The 17,047-nt window shown below is 49.8% G+C and overlaps 1 protein-coding gene across 16 annotated transcripts in view; it reads left to right on the forward strand.

Moving 5' to 3' along the window:
- Positions 1 to 17,047, forward strand: part of CCDC13 (coiled-coil domain containing 13) — a 63,872-nt gene that overhangs the window by 35,577 nt on the left and 11,248 nt on the right. For 11 of the 16 annotated variants that reach the window (XR_002800672.2, XM_023620650.2, XM_070237912.1 and 8 more), the window contains 3 exons: positions 1,231 to 1,353; positions 9,147 to 9,301; positions 11,881 to 11,995. Coding sequence is in view for 13 of the 16 variants with exons in the window: in XM_023620650.2 (XP_023476418.2) it covers positions 1,231 to 1,353; positions 9,147 to 9,301; positions 11,881 to 11,995 (393 nt within the window). In the remaining 3 variants the exon portion in view is untranslated. Of the gene's footprint in view, positions 1 to 1,230; positions 1,354 to 9,146; positions 9,302 to 11,880; positions 11,996 to 12,608; positions 13,374 to 15,193; positions 15,334 to 17,047 lie in introns of those variants that run through there. The other 5 variants (XM_070237915.1, XM_023620662.2, XM_023620658.2 and 2 more) reach the window with 4 other exon arrangements.

Genomic DNA, 17,047 nt, shown 5'->3' on the forward strand with positions numbered 1-17,047 from the left:
TCAGCGACGGGACAGGAGTTCATGGGGCAGGAGTGACCCCAGAGAGTGTGTCTTTCAGGGCCAGTGTGGTGACTCAGATAGGGTACCTGGGAGTAGGGCAGGGCAAGGGGATCAGCTCCTTTCTCCTGCTGCTCCTCCCTACTGTGTGAGATCATAGAGGTGACGAGAGTAGGGTTTTCCAAACTGCACACAAACACAGCTGGAGAGCTGCCAGGTTAGATGCAGGTTCTGATTCAGCAGGCCTGGGCTGGAGACTGGGATCCTGCATTTCTAACAAGCTCCCAGGTAATGCCACAGCCACTGACTCAGAGACCACACTTTGAGTAGCAAAGCCTTAGATTATATTTAGGAGTCAGAACATGGAGGAGTCTGCAGTCCTCAGAGCCCATCTCAGCCAACTCCCTCACTGTTTAGAGGGAGGACTGGGGCCCAGAGAGGGGAAGAGACCTGCCCAAGACCACAGAACAAGTCAGCCTCTGGGAGCGCCTGCCCCAGCCCAGCACTCCCTATGTCCTGTGATACTGGAAGAGCAAGCCCGGGGTCACCAGGGTCTCACTGGGAAAGGTGAGGGCAAGCAGAGAGCAGCTTAGGACTCACATGTGGGCTCTGGGGTGTTGGGGTAGGGAGAAGAGCTCACCTTTGTCCTGACCCCAGCCAGCAGGTAAGGGGCTGGTAGGCAGGCCCAGTGGTGAGGAGGGAGGCAGTGATTGGTGGGATCAGGGCTGGAGAAAACTGACCAAGTCACAAAGCCAAGTGTCCAGGCTCCAGGAAAGTGGGCTGGGCTTGGGGCCAAGTCAGAAGATGCAAGAGGGCTAGTGCAGGCTGGCAGGGAGACAGAGGCTGGGCCCACCTGGCATTGGGCAGGGTGGCCATGCCCCAGGTCACACAGGTACCCAGGGCACCCCAGGTCCACAAGAGCCAACTTCCATAGCAGCTAGATAATTCCAGGCCCCTACAGGGATTGGAGGGCCAGAGGTGCTGATGCAACTCCAGCCCCGGTGGGGTCTGGCTTTGGAGCCAGCTGCATGAGATCTAGCCTTCAGCAGGGCCAGGAATGGTGGGCTGAGAAGAAGCCAGAGGAGGAAGACCAGGAGGGACTAGGTTGACTTCCATCTCTCTGGCTATCTCTGAGGACCCCTGAATGCCTTCCAGTCCCTCCCACCATCACAGGAGTATGTATGTCTTCAGGTAACACCTTAAATGACCTCTATCCCCCATCCTGGTCCCCAGGTTCTCGGACTCCCCAGAACAAAAAGGCTGGCAGGCACAGGTGACAGAGTTCAAGGCCCTCTGGCAGGCTGCTGAGGTGGAGCGCGACCGGCTCACCGAGTTTGTCACTGTCCTGCAGAAACGGTAACACATGTCACCCAGGGACTCACTCTCCTGGGCCTACATGGGCTGGGTGGTGGACAGCCTGGCACAAGGGCATCCCTCCTGGACAGGGGCCAGGCCTCATCCATGTGTGGATCCACCTTATTAGAGAGTTTGGCTCTCACAGTGTTGGTCCATAGCATTCCCAACCACAACTCATATGCTCACCCAAGTGCCCAACAACCTTGGGGACCTGTCATCACACTTGTGGTTTGCCCTGTCCTACATACACCCAGACTGTTGCATGCCTGTGGCCATGAAGTAGGAGTCTCAGAGGAGAGACTCTGGCATAGTTACATCAGTCACATCAACCCACCAATAATTAGAACCTATGACAAGCGTGGTACCATACTTGGCGCCGTTGGAGGGTTTGGTGGGAAGAAGACACAGGCTAGACTGACATCTGGAAATAGAAAGAGGATGAGAGCCACTGATAGATGGGGAGCTGAGACTTCTCTGGGGAGAGAGAGGGAAATGTGTGTCCCCAGGCAGTGGACCAGGAGGTATGGTTTTCTCCAAGGAGTTGCTGACAGATTTCCATTCAGATAAATCAGTGCTCCTCATTCAAGTGATCCTCTTGGCAAGAATTGCAGGTGCCTGGGCCCAACCATGTGACCTCCACACTGAAAAATATAAAGGACACCATGGAGTTTCTGCCCTAACAGGCCATATCACATGTCAGTCAAGGCTATTTGATGACAGACGACAGAAACCAGTTCTGGCTGAGTTAAGAGAAAGGCAGATTTTTGGAAGGTGCTGGAAGACTCCAAGGTGCAGGGCAGGAGAGAAACCCAAGGGAATCCAGGAATCTTGGTAGCAGGAACCCTCGGATGGTCTCTCCTGGGCCACTGGAATGACACAGGCCCAATGGCTTTCAGTTCTTGTGCTAGCAGGTCTGGGAGAGAAGGTGTAGCTGGCCTGGGTTGCTCACATGTCCATCCCCAGACACAGGCCAGACACCCTGACTGCAAGTACCTCCAGTGCTCACAGAGTGGAGGAAGGCAGTTTGCAAAATGGAAAAATGGAGTATAGTTACCAGAGAAGGAGTTAGGGGTGCTGGGAAGTGGTCACTGGGTGGCAGCCACCTAAGCAGTGAGAAGTGATCAGCTCTAATTGTTGTCCTTTCACGTAGTACATAGAGAGGATGGATCTGCATTTCAGATGTCCCCAGGTATGTGAGAAAAGTGACATTAATTCTTTTTCTATAATTGAAATGTGATGGATAGTACAAGCCTCTAGTCTGTTAAATCGAAGAAACATACTCAATTCAGGCTTTTTCTCCCATTTCCCTTGAGTTACACCTGAGTTTGGAGCGTTTTGTGAACCAAGTAACTCAGTTATCTATTGCCGCATAACAAACCACCCCAAATGTAGTGGCTTCAAACACAGTGGTTTATTCTTTCCCATGATTCTGTAAGTGGCCTAGGTCATTCTTTTTCACATAATGCCAGCTAGGATCCCTCCCATGGCCCTGTTCAGCTGGAAGCTCAACAGGGATGCCTCAGTTCTGCTTACGGGGCCTCTCTCTCCCTGTGGAACCGCATCTTCCAGGGCCTCTCCACTCAGAGCTGGGATGTGGGTGAGGCAAGCAAGGCACCTGGGGCACAGGCTTTAAGGAGGCACTCCCTCTCAGAGTCACACGCGTGAGATTCTCCCTCAGCTGGTACCCTTGACCTTTTTGGGTTCATTCTGCTGCTCTGTGTCATTTTGAGGTGTCTGGGAGCTTGTGAGGCCCGTTAGCCAAGTCTACTCTGGGACATTGCTGGCTGCCTGGGCTCTGCACTCAGATCCCCCCAAACCTATTTGGATTTCTCACCCCTAAGTACACGCCCTCCCTTTCTCAGAGATCCTCAATATCTACTCCTTTCTTTCTCCGAAGAGTCTGTCCCAGTCTTGCACAGGGGGAGGTCTTTCTAGGTGTAGATTCCCCTTATCTCATACCCTGCCCTACCAATTCCAGCTACCTCACCTCCACCCCCAACTCCCCAATCTCCATCCTTATCCTGGTGGGACTCCTGCACTCCGCTTAGGATCCCCCTCGCCCCTCACAGTGCAGTCAGGGTCCCCGGGCTGAAGGTGATGGTAGAGCTCATGGCATTTGTTTCCCTTCTCTCAAGTCCTGTGTCCATTGTCCAATGTCAGTGTCCTGTTGTTCAGTATCTGAGAACAACATATTTCTTATATTTTATCCATTTTCTAATTGTTTACAATAGGAGGGACTAGTCTGGTTAGTCTTCCATGACAGAAGTCACTAAATATGTCTCTTTTTAAAAAGCCTATAGCTAGCTTTGTTTTTAAATTCAATCTGAGAATTTGTATTTGAACAGTAAAGTTTTATCCATTTTCATTTTTGTAATATTTAGAGGTAGTTTGATCGTCTCAATTCTTATTTTCTGTTTGCTATGATTTTTCTTTGCTCTTTTTCTCTCCATTGTTCTCCCTTATATTGGATTGATCAAATTTTGTTTCCCTCTCTTCCGTACAAGTTTGGAAGTGATACATTCTATCTCTATCTATTCTTTTAGTGGTTACCCTTATCTTTTAATGTAAGACTCAGCAAGTCTAAAGTCAGTGGGTTTCTTAATTATCACTTTGAGCAATAGAATAAGTTTAGAATGTTTGGACTCTGATTTTCTTATTTGTGTCTTTCATGTTACTGTTTTCTAATATTTCTCTTCCACGTTCTTTTTTTAAACCCTCTAAAATTAACCCTCCAAGATCATCTTTTTAAAATATAGTCAATATTCACTTACTTTTGCCTGCATGTTTAAAAAATATCTTCCCTCACTGTTGTTTCTTGCTTCTCAATCTTCCTTCTGGGTTCAGTTTCCGTCTTACTGAAGTGCATCCTTTAGTTCAGTGAGGCCAAGTGAATGGTAAACCCTCTGGGTCTATTTTTAAATGTCTCCATGATGCTTTTCTCTTGAATGAGAATTTAATTGGGCATAGAGTTCTAGATAGATGGGACTTCTCTGATTTGGAGGCTGTGATGGTCCATTGTCTTTGATCATCCATGGTTGCTAAAAAGAAATCTGCTGTCAGTTTGATTGTCGTTCCTTTGTAGATATGTCCTTTCTCTCTGGATGCTTTTTCAGATATTCTCTGTCTTTGATATCTTGAAGTTTCACTGGGATATGTCTAGGTATTTTATTTTATTTTATTTCTCCTATTTAGGAATTACTTGCTTTTTTAATCCAAGGACTTCAATTTACATATTGCCAAGGACTTCTCTCCATATGTTGCCTCTCCCCCATTGTCTCTATTCTTTTCATCTAAAACTCCTAGTCAACATATATGAGACCTTCTTATTCTTTCCTCCACAACTCTTAAAACTTCTTAATATTTTGAGCTGATTACTGGGTGGTTTCTTCAAATCTGTCTTCTGGCTCACTAAATCTCTTTAGTTGCACTTCATTTTCCATGAAATCTATTTTAATAACTGTTTTTTTTTTATTTCTAGCCATTCTTTTTTGTGTAAAACCTCCTGTTCTCTTTCTTATAGCATTTGTTCTTTCATTGAGATTTCTTGCCTTTCACTTTTTAATAATTTTAAGCGTACTTAGTCCCTTTAAAGTTGCCCTATCATCTTCATTACTTAGGATTCAAAGTAATGACTGTTAACTCCTTCTCATGATGAATTATTTCCCTGTGTGGTTTGTATTTTTGTGTTGTTTGTGAGCTTCAGTGTTTTTTCCTTGTGGGAGTTCTTAGGTTATGAAAGTGCTCCAACAGAATGGTTCTGCTTTTGTTTCTGTGGGGCTTTGGGGTTTCGCTGGTTTCTGATCAGCACTTTATGCTAATTTATTGGTTTCGGATTTCCTGAACACATGAGTGCTGACCTTGTGTTTCAACTTTCTCATAGTTGGTGCTTTTTCCCCCTACTTAAGGCCTGGATAGACTACAGACTTCCTCACCACTTCCCTGGCTTATGGATGGATATTGTCTCAGTCCTCTTAGTACAAACAGGCACTCTGTAGGAGCCCAGGTTTATGTCTTCTGCCCTCACATTGACATTAAAGCCCTGCCTTATGCTATCAGAAGTTTAATTAGTTTTTCTATTACAAATGTATACTTACTTATTGTAAAAACCCTCTTATTCCAACCCCCAATTCCCCATTCCTCATAGAAAAGAACTGTTAGAACTTCCAAAAACGTTTTTTTTGCACATCCAAAAATACATACACATATATATTTTTGTATATATGTATATACACATATATGCACACATGTATTATTAAAAGATAGACTCACACTAAACATCTTGACATTTTTGTGGGAGTATATCGGTATCATAAATTTCTAAAAGTAAAATTACTGAATCAAAGAATATGCACATTTAAAATGTCCACAACTAATGGCAAATTGCCGCTTTAAAAAGACTCAATTTACATTCCCACCAATAATGTGAACTATCAACCATTTCCCCATACCCTCACCTATACTAAGTTTTATCAATCTTTAACATTTTTGCAAAACTAATAAAGGAACACTAATATTCGTTGCTATTTTTGGTCTGCTTTGCTATAACCAAAAGTGGGGATAAGCATATTTTTCACATGTTTATAGCCTTTTACATGTTCTTTTCTAACTACCTATTCATACTATTGCACATTTTTTAGAGAGCTGTTTGTATTTTTTCTTTACGTCTGTAAAGAGCTCTTTACAAATTATGTACATAGTATTATGTATGTAATGTATAATATGTGTGTTTGTCTTCATAAATATCTTGTATCATTTGCATTAAATTAATTCCTGGGCAAGGGGACCTCCTTATCCGAGTATTCTTTATCAGCATCCCAACAGTTACAGTCCCCATGAAAGCAAAGTTTTTAACATTAGAACATTCACTAATGACTTGACTGCTTAATATTCTTCACTTCACGTTGCCATTGGGCCAATTTGGTCAAACTCTTGAAATAAAGTGAAAATCAATTGCAAAGTAAAAAGGCAAATCTATCAAAATATTTGGAATTTCATGAGGTTGATGCACATGGTGTTGGAGAGCTGTTAGACTCACACTCATAGCCGTTGACACACAAGGATCTAGCTGAATTAGCCCAGTTAATGATGGAAGAAGAAAAAAATCAGTGAGAATAAAGACTGGTCAAAGAGCATAATTGGAATCCCAGTGGATCTGTTGGTCTTGAAGAGAAACTGAAATCCATGGAGGCAGGGGGAGGAACAGCACCAGACCAGGCCGGAGGTGAAGGGGTGAGAGGGAGCTGGTTTGGTGTGTGTTTAGAGGGAAAGCTGTAGGGCCTGCTGATGAATTGGAAGCTGAAAGCAGCAAGGAAGAAAGAGGAGGCAAGAGTGGCTCTCAGGGTTTTTGGCCAAGCAACTGCATGAGTGATGGTAACATTTATCAAGATGGGGAAGGCACATTTTCGGGGAGAAGGAGAGAAATCAAGTTTGTTTCTTCCTAAATTTTGTTGGAATTCATAAAGTGCTTTAGCATTTTATATGATGTTAGTTTCTTTTATTATATGCCTATCACAAATGGAATGCAAATGTTGCTGAAATATGTAACCAGAAAATGAAAGCCCCTCCCCCACAGACAGCTAGTCCATAACTGCTGCCTATTCCTCTGTTTTCAGTTCATCGGCTGAATGACATTAGCATTAGTATTTATTTGTTTTTACATTTTTAATTTGTTATAAATTTTTAAATTAGATCATATATTATGCATAATCTCCTGCTACTTATTTCACTTACCAATATATCACAGACATTCTCTTCAGGTCAAAACATATTCTTTTTATGGTTGGTATTTTATTGTGTTAATCCACTATGATTTATTTGCCATTTATTAACAAAAATGGTATTCTATGTATTCTTGTGGCACTTGCTGTTTTTCACCAGTCCCATGACTTAGAGATCCATCCATATTTGTACACGTAGCTCTACCTCGTTCTTTTTCACTGTAGAGCAGTGCTGTCCAGTAGAACTGTGATGATGGAGATGTTCTGTATCTGCACTTCCAGTGCAGCAGCCATTAGCCACATGTGGCTTTCAAGCACTGGAAATGTGGCTGGTATGACTGAGGAACTGAATTTTTTATTTTATTTAATTTTTGTTAATTTTAATTTAAATAGCTATGTGTGGACATGAGGCTGGCGGCCACTGTGTTGAACAGCACAACTGTATCACATTCTGTCATATTCCATGGTATGAATATGTTACCACTTATTTTGTCTTTCCCTTGCTGATGGAAATTTACATTGTTTTAGTTTTTTGCTTTTGCAAATAAAGTTTCAAGGAACATGCTTGAACAAGTTGTATTGTAGCTGTATACAGCTTTGTGTTAGTTGTGTACTGTTCAAAATTGGCACCCTTCTGTTCCTTCTTGACTCTTCCCCGAGGTGGAGAGACCACTTCCTCCAACACTGTAAATTTCCAGGTTGCCACTCTGATTTGCATGTGTGTATATAACCCTCTGCTTGGGTTACATCTCAGGGAGTCCTGGCCTTTACTTGAGCCCTTGGTATCACAAAGGTCTGGAATGCCATACCTAGCGACAGGAAGGACCTTAGCCCAGCTCCAGAGAGATTAAACACATCCTTCAAGTGAAAGAACCAAATCACAAGATCTTCAAGGCCCATGAGTTCATGACAGGCATATAGAAAATAATAGTAATAAATAATAATAACCAGAAAGCAATCACTAACTCCAAGAAAAGCAAACAATGAAGAATGAAAATGTAATCATTGCATTTCTAATGTAACCCCCTGTGGTAGACAGGATTGTCCCCCATTCCCTTCGCTCACTGCTATTGTACCTGCGAATACTTTATGTTATATGGCAAATGGGACTTTGTAGATGTAATTATCGTTATGGACCCTAAAATAGGAAGATTATCCTGGATTACCAGGTGGGCCAGTCTAATCACTTGAGCCCTTAAAAGCAGAGAAATTTCAGCAGCTGGGGTCAGTCAGAGAGAGGCCGCAGAGGAAGGCTGAGAGATTCAAAGCATGATAAGTGTCTCTGGCTGACTGAAGATGGAGGGGGCCAAGTGGCCTCTAAAAGATAAAAACTACCCAGCCAACAGCCAGCAAGAAACAGGGACCTCAGTCCTTCAATTGAAATTGAATTCTCCCAACAACCTGAATGAGCCTGGAATCGGAGTCTCCCCCAGAGCCTGCAGGTAAGAGCCCAGGTCAGCCATCGCCTTGATTATGACTTGCGGAACCTGGAGCACAGAATCCAACGGGGCCTGTGGAACTTCTAATTCACAGAACTGTGAGATAATAAATTTGTGTTATTTTAAGCTGCTAAGTTTGTAGTAATTTGTTACAGCAGCAGTGGAAATCTAATATACCACCTAATATTAATCCAGCCAAAAAATGGTAATAGAACTATGTTGGGAGGTAGAGAGATGATTCTGTTGGTAAGGGGAGAATACTAAAATAAAACTAAATTCTCATATTTTATGACATGAAGTCCAAAATTATATTTAAACCTTAAAAAAATAGCAGCATAAGCATTTGTAGAAATATGGCAGTAAATAAATAGTCAAAGAAACAGCTCAAAGTGTTATAAGTGTTGCTTTTCAAGAGTAGGAATTGGGAATGAGGAGGGGCTGCTGATTTTTTCATTTTAAACCTTGGAGAGAACTATATGACTCTTTAATGCATGTTCCTATGTTACTGCAATAAAAATAAACGAGTCCCACCACCACCAGTGTAAGATGTGCCACCTCTCTGAGAGCCTGAGCAGGTGGGGCGGGGACTGCCCTGGCCTGCCAGAGAGTATGGCAACCCCTCCTCTCTAATCACCAGGGTGGAGGAGAGCAACAGCAAGCTCCTGGAGTCAGAGAGGAAGCTGCAGGAGGAGCGGCAACGCACCGTGGTGCTGGAGCAGCATCTGGAGAAGATGCGCCTGGAGCCTGAGAGGACGTCAGCCTCTCAGAAAACAGCCCCCAGGAGCAAAACAGGTAGGGGCTAGACCAGGGGTCCCAGTGGCAGGGGGGTGGCTTGCTGCTAAGGGAGGATCCAGTTGGCCCCACTGTTCAGCCCTATCAAGGAGAATGTGGCAAGCAGAGGTCTCCATCAGGGCGGAGCTCTGCCTGCCCCTGCTGCTGCGTGTCCTCTCCCCCTGGCTTCCTATCGGAACTAGGGGCCCCACAGCACTATTGGCCCATGTGGCCCTGGCCCAGCCCACCTGCAAGCCCTTAGTGTAAGGTGGCAGTGCCTGTGCTCAATGCCCTCAGACACCACCTCCACTGCTGCCCCACCCCAGCCCTCCACCCTCTGTCCTGAGCTGACTTTGTTCAAAGGGGAAATGTTGCTCTGCTAGGGAGGCCAGAGCAGTGGTGGCTCGCCAGGAGAGGAATCGCTTTCTGCCTCCTTCTTCAGTCAAGCATAAGCAGGGATGAGGTGGCCTTTCCACAGGTGTGGGGACCCAGGCTCCTGTCTTGTGTTCCATTGTCCCTAACACACAGCTTCCATCTCATGGTCTAAGTTGGCCGCCGCAGCTTCCCACCAGCAGCAGGGAGGGGAGAAGGGAAGGAGACAGCTTGCTCCTTGCCCTTTAGGGCATGACCCTAAGGTTGCTCTGTCTTTTCTGCTTTCATCCCATTGGCCAGTTCTAGTCACATGACCACACCCAGCTGCAGAGGGAGGTTTAGTTGCCGTAAACTAAAACATCTGTTGCTCTAACTGATTCTCAAGGTGTGGTCTCCAGACCAGCAGCATCAGCATCTTGTGGGGCTTGGGCAAATAGGGGTGCAGGATCCAGAGCCAGAAGCCATATTTGGGGTAGCTGACTCCCAGGGAGGAAGACTCTTCAGTGTCAAGGGGCTAGGGCCTGCCTCCCTCTGATGTCCCCATCCCAACCCCCTCCAGGCTCTGGAGTGGAGATGCTGCCCCCACTGTCCTGCCTCTCAACACCCCAGTACCCCCCCTCCCTCCCCCAGCCAAGGACACTCAGACCTTTGTTCCTGGCCCAGATGAGATCAGATATTTCAGAAGGACATGCCAGATGGAGTACAAAGGGGGAGTTGTGCCCCTGTCCCTTCTCCCAACAGCAGGGCCCAAGATTCAAGGCCCAGGAGCTTCTGGGAGTTGAGGCTGAGGAAGCACCCTGGGGCTTAGCCCTGCTGACCTTCCTGGGCCCTCAGGAGTAGGTCCCCTAGGAATGTGGTGTCCCCAGGCCTTGGGCTCACCTCCTGCAGGTGGCCAGGCTCCCAACCAGGGAGGGCTAAGGAAAATCCACTTGGGTTTTGCCTGGACAGTGAGAGGCAACTGCCTGAGAGAAAGTGTCCATGTGGCCTCTGCCACCTGCTGGCCTGTGACATGGGCAGAGCCCTGCCCCTCTGGGGAGCATACCACAACTCCCAATTTGCAAAATGAGGGGATCTGATTCTGGAATTTGGCCCTTTATGGCAGTTCCACTCCAGTAGGGAAGATGGACCATAAACAAATAAACCCTTAGAAGACGTGCTGGGTTAGATGGAGGCAGGTGCTGTGGCTTGAAGCAGAGGAAATGGACAGGAGGTGAGAGAGCAGGTGTTTTCTCCAGGACGGCCAGTGAAGACCTCAATGATGAGTTGACTTCACTGACCAGTTGACATCTGAGCAGAGATGGTGGAAGGGTGAGGGGATGTGGCACACAGATACCTGAGGGAAGAGCAAGTGCAGAGGCACCGCGGTGGGAGCTTGGCTAAAGGCTTGGAGGAACAGCAAGGAGGCAGTGAGGTTGGGGCATGGTGAGCAGGGGGAATACAAGATGAGGCCAGAGAAGTCACCGGGTGCTGAGGAGGTGATCCAATCACACAAGGTCTTGAGGGCCCAATGTGAACTTACTCAGGCTTCAGAGAGCTCTAGAGGCAAGAACTATTATCCTCATTTTACAGGTGAGGAAACCAGCTCACAGAGGTTGATGGTTTGCCTGAGGCCACACAGCAGGGGGTGAAAGCCAGCTCTGTTGATGGCAGATGCTTTCCCCTGGGCCGCAGCACCTCTGAGACCTACACCTCCTCTGAGGTGTCAGCACAGAGGTTTTCTAATGCTGTGATCCTGCCCAAGGCTCCTACCAGTTGGGCTTTGATTTATTTTTCTGAGCATTATGTGACCCCTGACCTAGCCCCCCTGGATCCCCAGTATGTATGTATGGAGCTGCTGGCCAGGATGGAGACTGGAGGGGGGCACCCAGTGGTGTGAAGGCATCAGATGCAGCAACAGCCTAAATCAGGGCTCAATTTGCAGGCTAGACCTCAGGCCCAGCTGCCTTCCAGAAACTTGTAAAGTGCAAAGATGGAGACAGTAATGAAAGGAACCACCTTGGTACAAAGCAAGCAGTTAGGGCTGTATCAGAGGCCAAGCCAGGGTCTGGGGGGATGCACAGCAGGAATTGGGGAGGGCTTCTGGAGGGCGCCAGCCCTTGTCCTGCACCTTGAAGAAGGTATAATGTTTCAACAAGTGGGAAAGCAGGAAGGGGGCAGTCGGGGGAGGAGAAGGAGAGTAACACAGGGCCGTGGCCTCATCATAGAAAGCGGCTGCTACTGCCCCACAGGTCTGCCTGCCTCTAACACCAGGCACAACCCGAACAGGAGCGAGAGGAAGGACCCAGCCTTCGCCCAGCTCTCCAGTGTGCCCATGGAGTCCCAGCTGGAGGAGCTTACCACCAGGTGCTCCCCTGCTCCATCTTCCTGAAAGGGTGGCCTTGTCTGGGTGGAGTTGCCTCGATGAGCAGAAGGATCATATCCCTCCCCTTTTGACTTCTGTTTGCCCAGAAGGCTGGTCCTGCTGGGTGCTGGGTTCTAGGCCTGCAATTCAGGGACTGTCCATCAGAGGGCAGAGAGACCCAGCCATGATGACCCTGATGACCCCAAAGTCCCAGAGAAGTTTTATTAAGCATGGGTTGCTGAATCCACTTTTCTCACTCAGTTAAGCCTTTCAAGGTCAAATGTGGTGATGGGAAAGGATGGAAGGGGAACTTCTACAAATTAGTACTCATCCTTGGGGCAGCCAGCATTTGGGGGAGCTACTGGGTGCCAGACCCAGGGGTGTGGGTGGGCCCAGAGAGGAATACCACACAGTATTCCCCCAAGGATCTGTGGGAGGAGGGGACAGGTCAGACAGAACCCTGAGCCTGAAGAGCAGCCATGCTGGCAGCCCCATTTCCAGGGCCCTTTGTACACATGTACACACATGCATACACACACACACACACACACACACACACACACACACACACGTGCCAGCTTGGGCTGCACTGAACCCTCTCTCCTTGTGGTCCAGGCTGGCCATCCAAGTAGAGGAGAATGAAATGCTGAAGGCTGCCCTGGGCAGTGCCCTGCGGGGAAAAGAGGAGGACTTCCGTATGTACCATGAGACCCTGGGCCAGGTGAAAGGGGTCTTCCTGCAGGCCCTGCGGCAGCAGAAGGCAGACAAGCGCTAGGATGGCGGCCCAGTGTCAGCCTGGCCAGACCAGACAGGACCGCCTCAGGCCTTGAGAGGATGAGGCTCTGTCTGAGGACTCCAGCCACCAGCTCAGCCCCTTCTCCCAGAAGAGGATCTCCAAAGGTGACCAAAGCCAGCATCTCAGGCCAGCAGGGCAAAGGAGAAGCCCTGCTGGAGCCCTAGAGGAGAGCCTGGGCAGGCCTGGCGATGGCAGGGGAGGGCCCAGCAGCCCAGTCGGCTTCAGCGAGAGCTCTAGGACAGAAAGCCAGCTGTGAACGGACAGATGCAGTCCCTTGAGCAGGTGCTCATCACCCTTGTCCTGGGGACTAGCTGGGGGCTGCTGCATGCCCACATGGCTCCACGTGCACAGGAGAGCCCTCCGTGTTCCAGGCTGGGAGCATGCCCCAGGCCACCCCACCCCACCTACCTCAGCAGAGCATCCCCACATCCCCTCCCCACTCCCTGGCTCCGTCTGTGGCCATCCCCACCCTCCGCAGACTTGGAGGCACCTCATTCCCAGACACCTTGTTGGCCCACTCCTCTAGGCCCTTCCTTACATACAGACCCTCAGACTTGTAATAATAATGATTATTTTCATAATCACCACAGCTCCCAGTGAGTGAGCATCTGCTGTGGAAAGCTGACCCCATCTAGTCCTCTAGCAAGCCGGGGGATTGTCACCCTATCTTACAGATGGAGAAACTGAGGCTCCCAGAAAGATGCGGGGCTAATATTTAACCCTAGCCTGTCTGACGCCAAAAGCCAGGGTCCTCCAGTTGAGCAGATTACCCAGGGCCGGCATGCCCACCTCACGGCTGGGCAGCTCTGACCCCAGCTAGCTGCTCCAAGAGGCACCTCCTTTTGCTTCCAAAAGGTGGCAGCTGGTGAGTGCTGCTGGTGGAGGGCAGGGATGGGGGTAGGCTGCAGCTTTGGGCAGCGTGATTTCGAGGCCGTGAGTCCAGGCGAAGCACAGTGCACTTCCCTCACCGCAGCCCAGGGATGAGGGAAGAGGGCTGCTGGAGAGCCCCCAGGCGCGTCTGTGACTGTCGCAGTGTCACCCCTCTTGATTGCAGCTTCTGCCCGGGGGAGGGGTGGCTCCAAGGAGAGTCACTCAGCTAAACACCCCGACCCCAAACACCTGCCCACACTTGTGCATACACAGTCCCACACAAAAACGCAGTTGCACACAAATACCTCGACTCAGGAGCATGCAACCATACACATACACACATGCACCCACAGACAGTGCAGACTCCACACGCACAGGCATGTGCGCACATGTGCACGTGGGTGGATGTAGACGCACATTCCCACACATGAAGACCAGTCACTTGTGTCCCTTGTGCAGTGACTCACAAATGCAATGCACATGCTGTGAAAACACCCCTTCCCCGGAGGAAGCCACCTGGGCCTTCTGGACCCTGTCTGCTCAAGCCCTTCCTCAGGGATTGGGCTGTGGAGGGACTCCATGCTGGACCCCCATTCAGGGAGCCCCCAACCCTGCATGGGGCGACAGGTCTAGAGATCCCCCCGCAAGGTGTAGCGACAACCATCAGGACGAAGTAGTGATTCTGATGGTGTCCTGAGGGTCCCCAGGAAGGAGTCTCTGATCCCTTGTGAAGGGAAATGGCCAAGCAGAGCCCGAGAGAGTGAGAGGCCTGTGCTGGGAGGGGACAGTGTGTGACAGGAGTGGCAAACAGAGTCAGCACCTTCTCCTGCAGGCGCTGGGGGCCCCAGGGGGTGATCTGAGTATGTGGGGGTGCAGGCTCCAGCCCTCAGTAGAGTCCCTGGGATGGAGAAACAGGTACAGGACCAGCCATCCTTCCTCAGGGATGGACCAAGCGGCAGGGGACACCTCAGGAAGTGCAGGGTGGCATGACCCACACCCCGACCACTTAAGGGTGGTTTTGCTTCCCTTCCTGGCTCAGGGCTGGGTCTGAGAAAGGGAAGGGCCTCAGGTCACGGGGTCTGAACGGGGGGGGGTGCCCGGGGCAGATCTCCTTTCCCACTCACCAACTGTGTGACCTTGAGCACGTTACTTAACCTCCCTGAGCCTCCATGTCCTCATCTGTAAAATGGGGACAATAATGGAACCCTCCCTCAAGGGCTGTTGTAGGTGTCAAAGAATAACTCAAAGACATTTAGCTGATTATTCGCTTGCTGTTTACTTCTGTACAAGGGAAGATTGATTTCATTCTATGATAAAAACAGGGTTTAAATAAGAGCGGGAGGGAAGGAAGACCACAGTCAGGCATGGGAAATCTTATTTGCACACTTTTGGGTAAACTGATTAGCTGGCATCTTGCAGAGGTCAGTCTGGGCACTCAGTCCTTGCTTAGGCCAACTATGGGTATGAAGACAACTGTTTCAATTTACAGATTCTACGGGCAACTTTGAGAGCTTTGCTGTGGAGCTGTGTGCCAGGGGTCCCTGTCCCGGCTGCTGGGACCTGCCCTCAGCAGGCCCCGCTTAGTCAGACCAGGTCTGCTCCATTCCCCATCAGAATCCCTCTTCAGGAGTCACTGTGTTAAGTGCCAAGTGCTAGAGCAGTGGCTGGCACACAGTAAGTACTCAATAAATGTTAGCCTTTAGTATTACCTCTATTGGTTTAACAAATATTTGTGAGCAGCTCCTCTCCCCCAGGCACAGGGATGCTGGGTGAGCCAGACATAGTCCCTGATTTCCAGGAAGCCCCAGGCCAGCTGGGGAGACAGGCTCACAGGCCACCATCCCCTCAGCCAGCTGTCCCCTGGCAGTCAGTGAGTGCCGCCTGCACAACAGCCTCTTCAGGCCTGTGAGGGGGCCCGGAGGTGAATCGGACTCACTGCTGCTTTCAGGGAGCTGCTGGTCCAGTCAGAGAGGCATGGGAAAAAGAGGGCCATGATGGGGTGGGAGGATACAGGGTGGTGGGGGGATGCAGAGACAGAATGTGGCACCTCAGAGCCTCCCACCTTCCCTGCTGTGGCTCCCAGGCTCATTGCCCAGGTCTGGGTGGGGAGGGGCTGTCCTTCCTATCTCCCTGAGGTGTGGGAGGGGGAAGGTAGAAGGGGGAGGCCCAGGAGAGCCTGGGAGCAGGATTTTTAAGGGAACGAGAGGTTGTCAAAGGGGCCAAGGACTGGGGCCCTGAAGGATCTAGCCCAGGTGGGCTAGGCAGGGAGTGGGGCAGCCTGGCTGCCCAGGTTAGTGCCCATGGCCCCTCCTGAACAGCACTACCTGTCCCTGGGCCCCTGAGGATGACCTCCCCAGCCCTCAGGCAGGTGATCTGGCCTTGCCTTTCACAGAGAACACCAAGGTCCCTGCCCAGAGCCACAAGGTGGTGGTGTTGGGAGGGGGAGACAGGGCCTGGAGGGCAGAGGGGCAAGGACGAGAGGCTGGGTGGTGGAGAGGCCTCACAGGAAGGCTCCCCTGGCTGCACCCCAGGCGGGTGCTGCAGGCCTGAGCGCTCAGATTTCAGCACTGACAGGTGAGACCTGGTTGAGCCATGGGTGTGGCTTGGCCATTGTCCCTGTGGGAGCCTTTGGGGCACCACACTTGAGCTGGGCATGGCTGCAGCCTGGTTCAGGCTGATTTGAGCCCCAAACACAATCTATTGCCATTGGGCCCCTCCCATGCCCCCAGGAGCCCAGGGCAGGGTGGCCTGCAGCGAGGGTCCTCCTCTGGGCCCACACAAGTGGTGGCCAGAACCAGCCTCTCCTCCCCAGTGAGCCCACAGCCACCCCACAAGGAAGTCTCTGCCTGCCCACCTGCTCTCCATACACACTGTCACACCTGCAGTCCTTGCATATGCACACAAACACAATACACACATCACACACACATATATACAACACATGTAAATGTAATGCATGCAGCATACATATACCATAAACAACATACAACACAAAACATATACACACAGACCCCACACACAACCAACACAAAACACAATTATACACACACAGGATACTTTCCCCACGTTTTTACTTTGAGCAACCAAAAAAACCTGAGAGATGAAAAGGGACTCTGAGACTTGAGAGAATTGACCCCCCTACCTGACGCATCTTTCCCAGTGGCCCTTGTACTGGTCTTAGCCCAGTCAGCATCCTGCCCTTCGTTTTGTGGGCTGGCCACGCCGGGTGCCCCACCCCGCACACAAAGTGGAGCTGCCCTTGGGCTGCTCAGCCCTTGGTCCAAGGGCCTCCCTAGCCCTCATCCCTCCTGCCATCCCCATGGGGCAAGCTCCCTACAGCCCCTGCTGCATGGGGGTCACCCAGGGAACATCTCTTCCTGCTGTGTGT

Source organism: Equus caballus, chromosome 16 (assembly GCF_041296265.1).
Source record: "Equus caballus isolate H_3958 breed thoroughbred chromosome 16, TB-T2T, whole genome shotgun sequence".
NCBI lineage: Eukaryota > Metazoa > Chordata > Mammalia > Perissodactyla > Equidae > Equus > Equus caballus.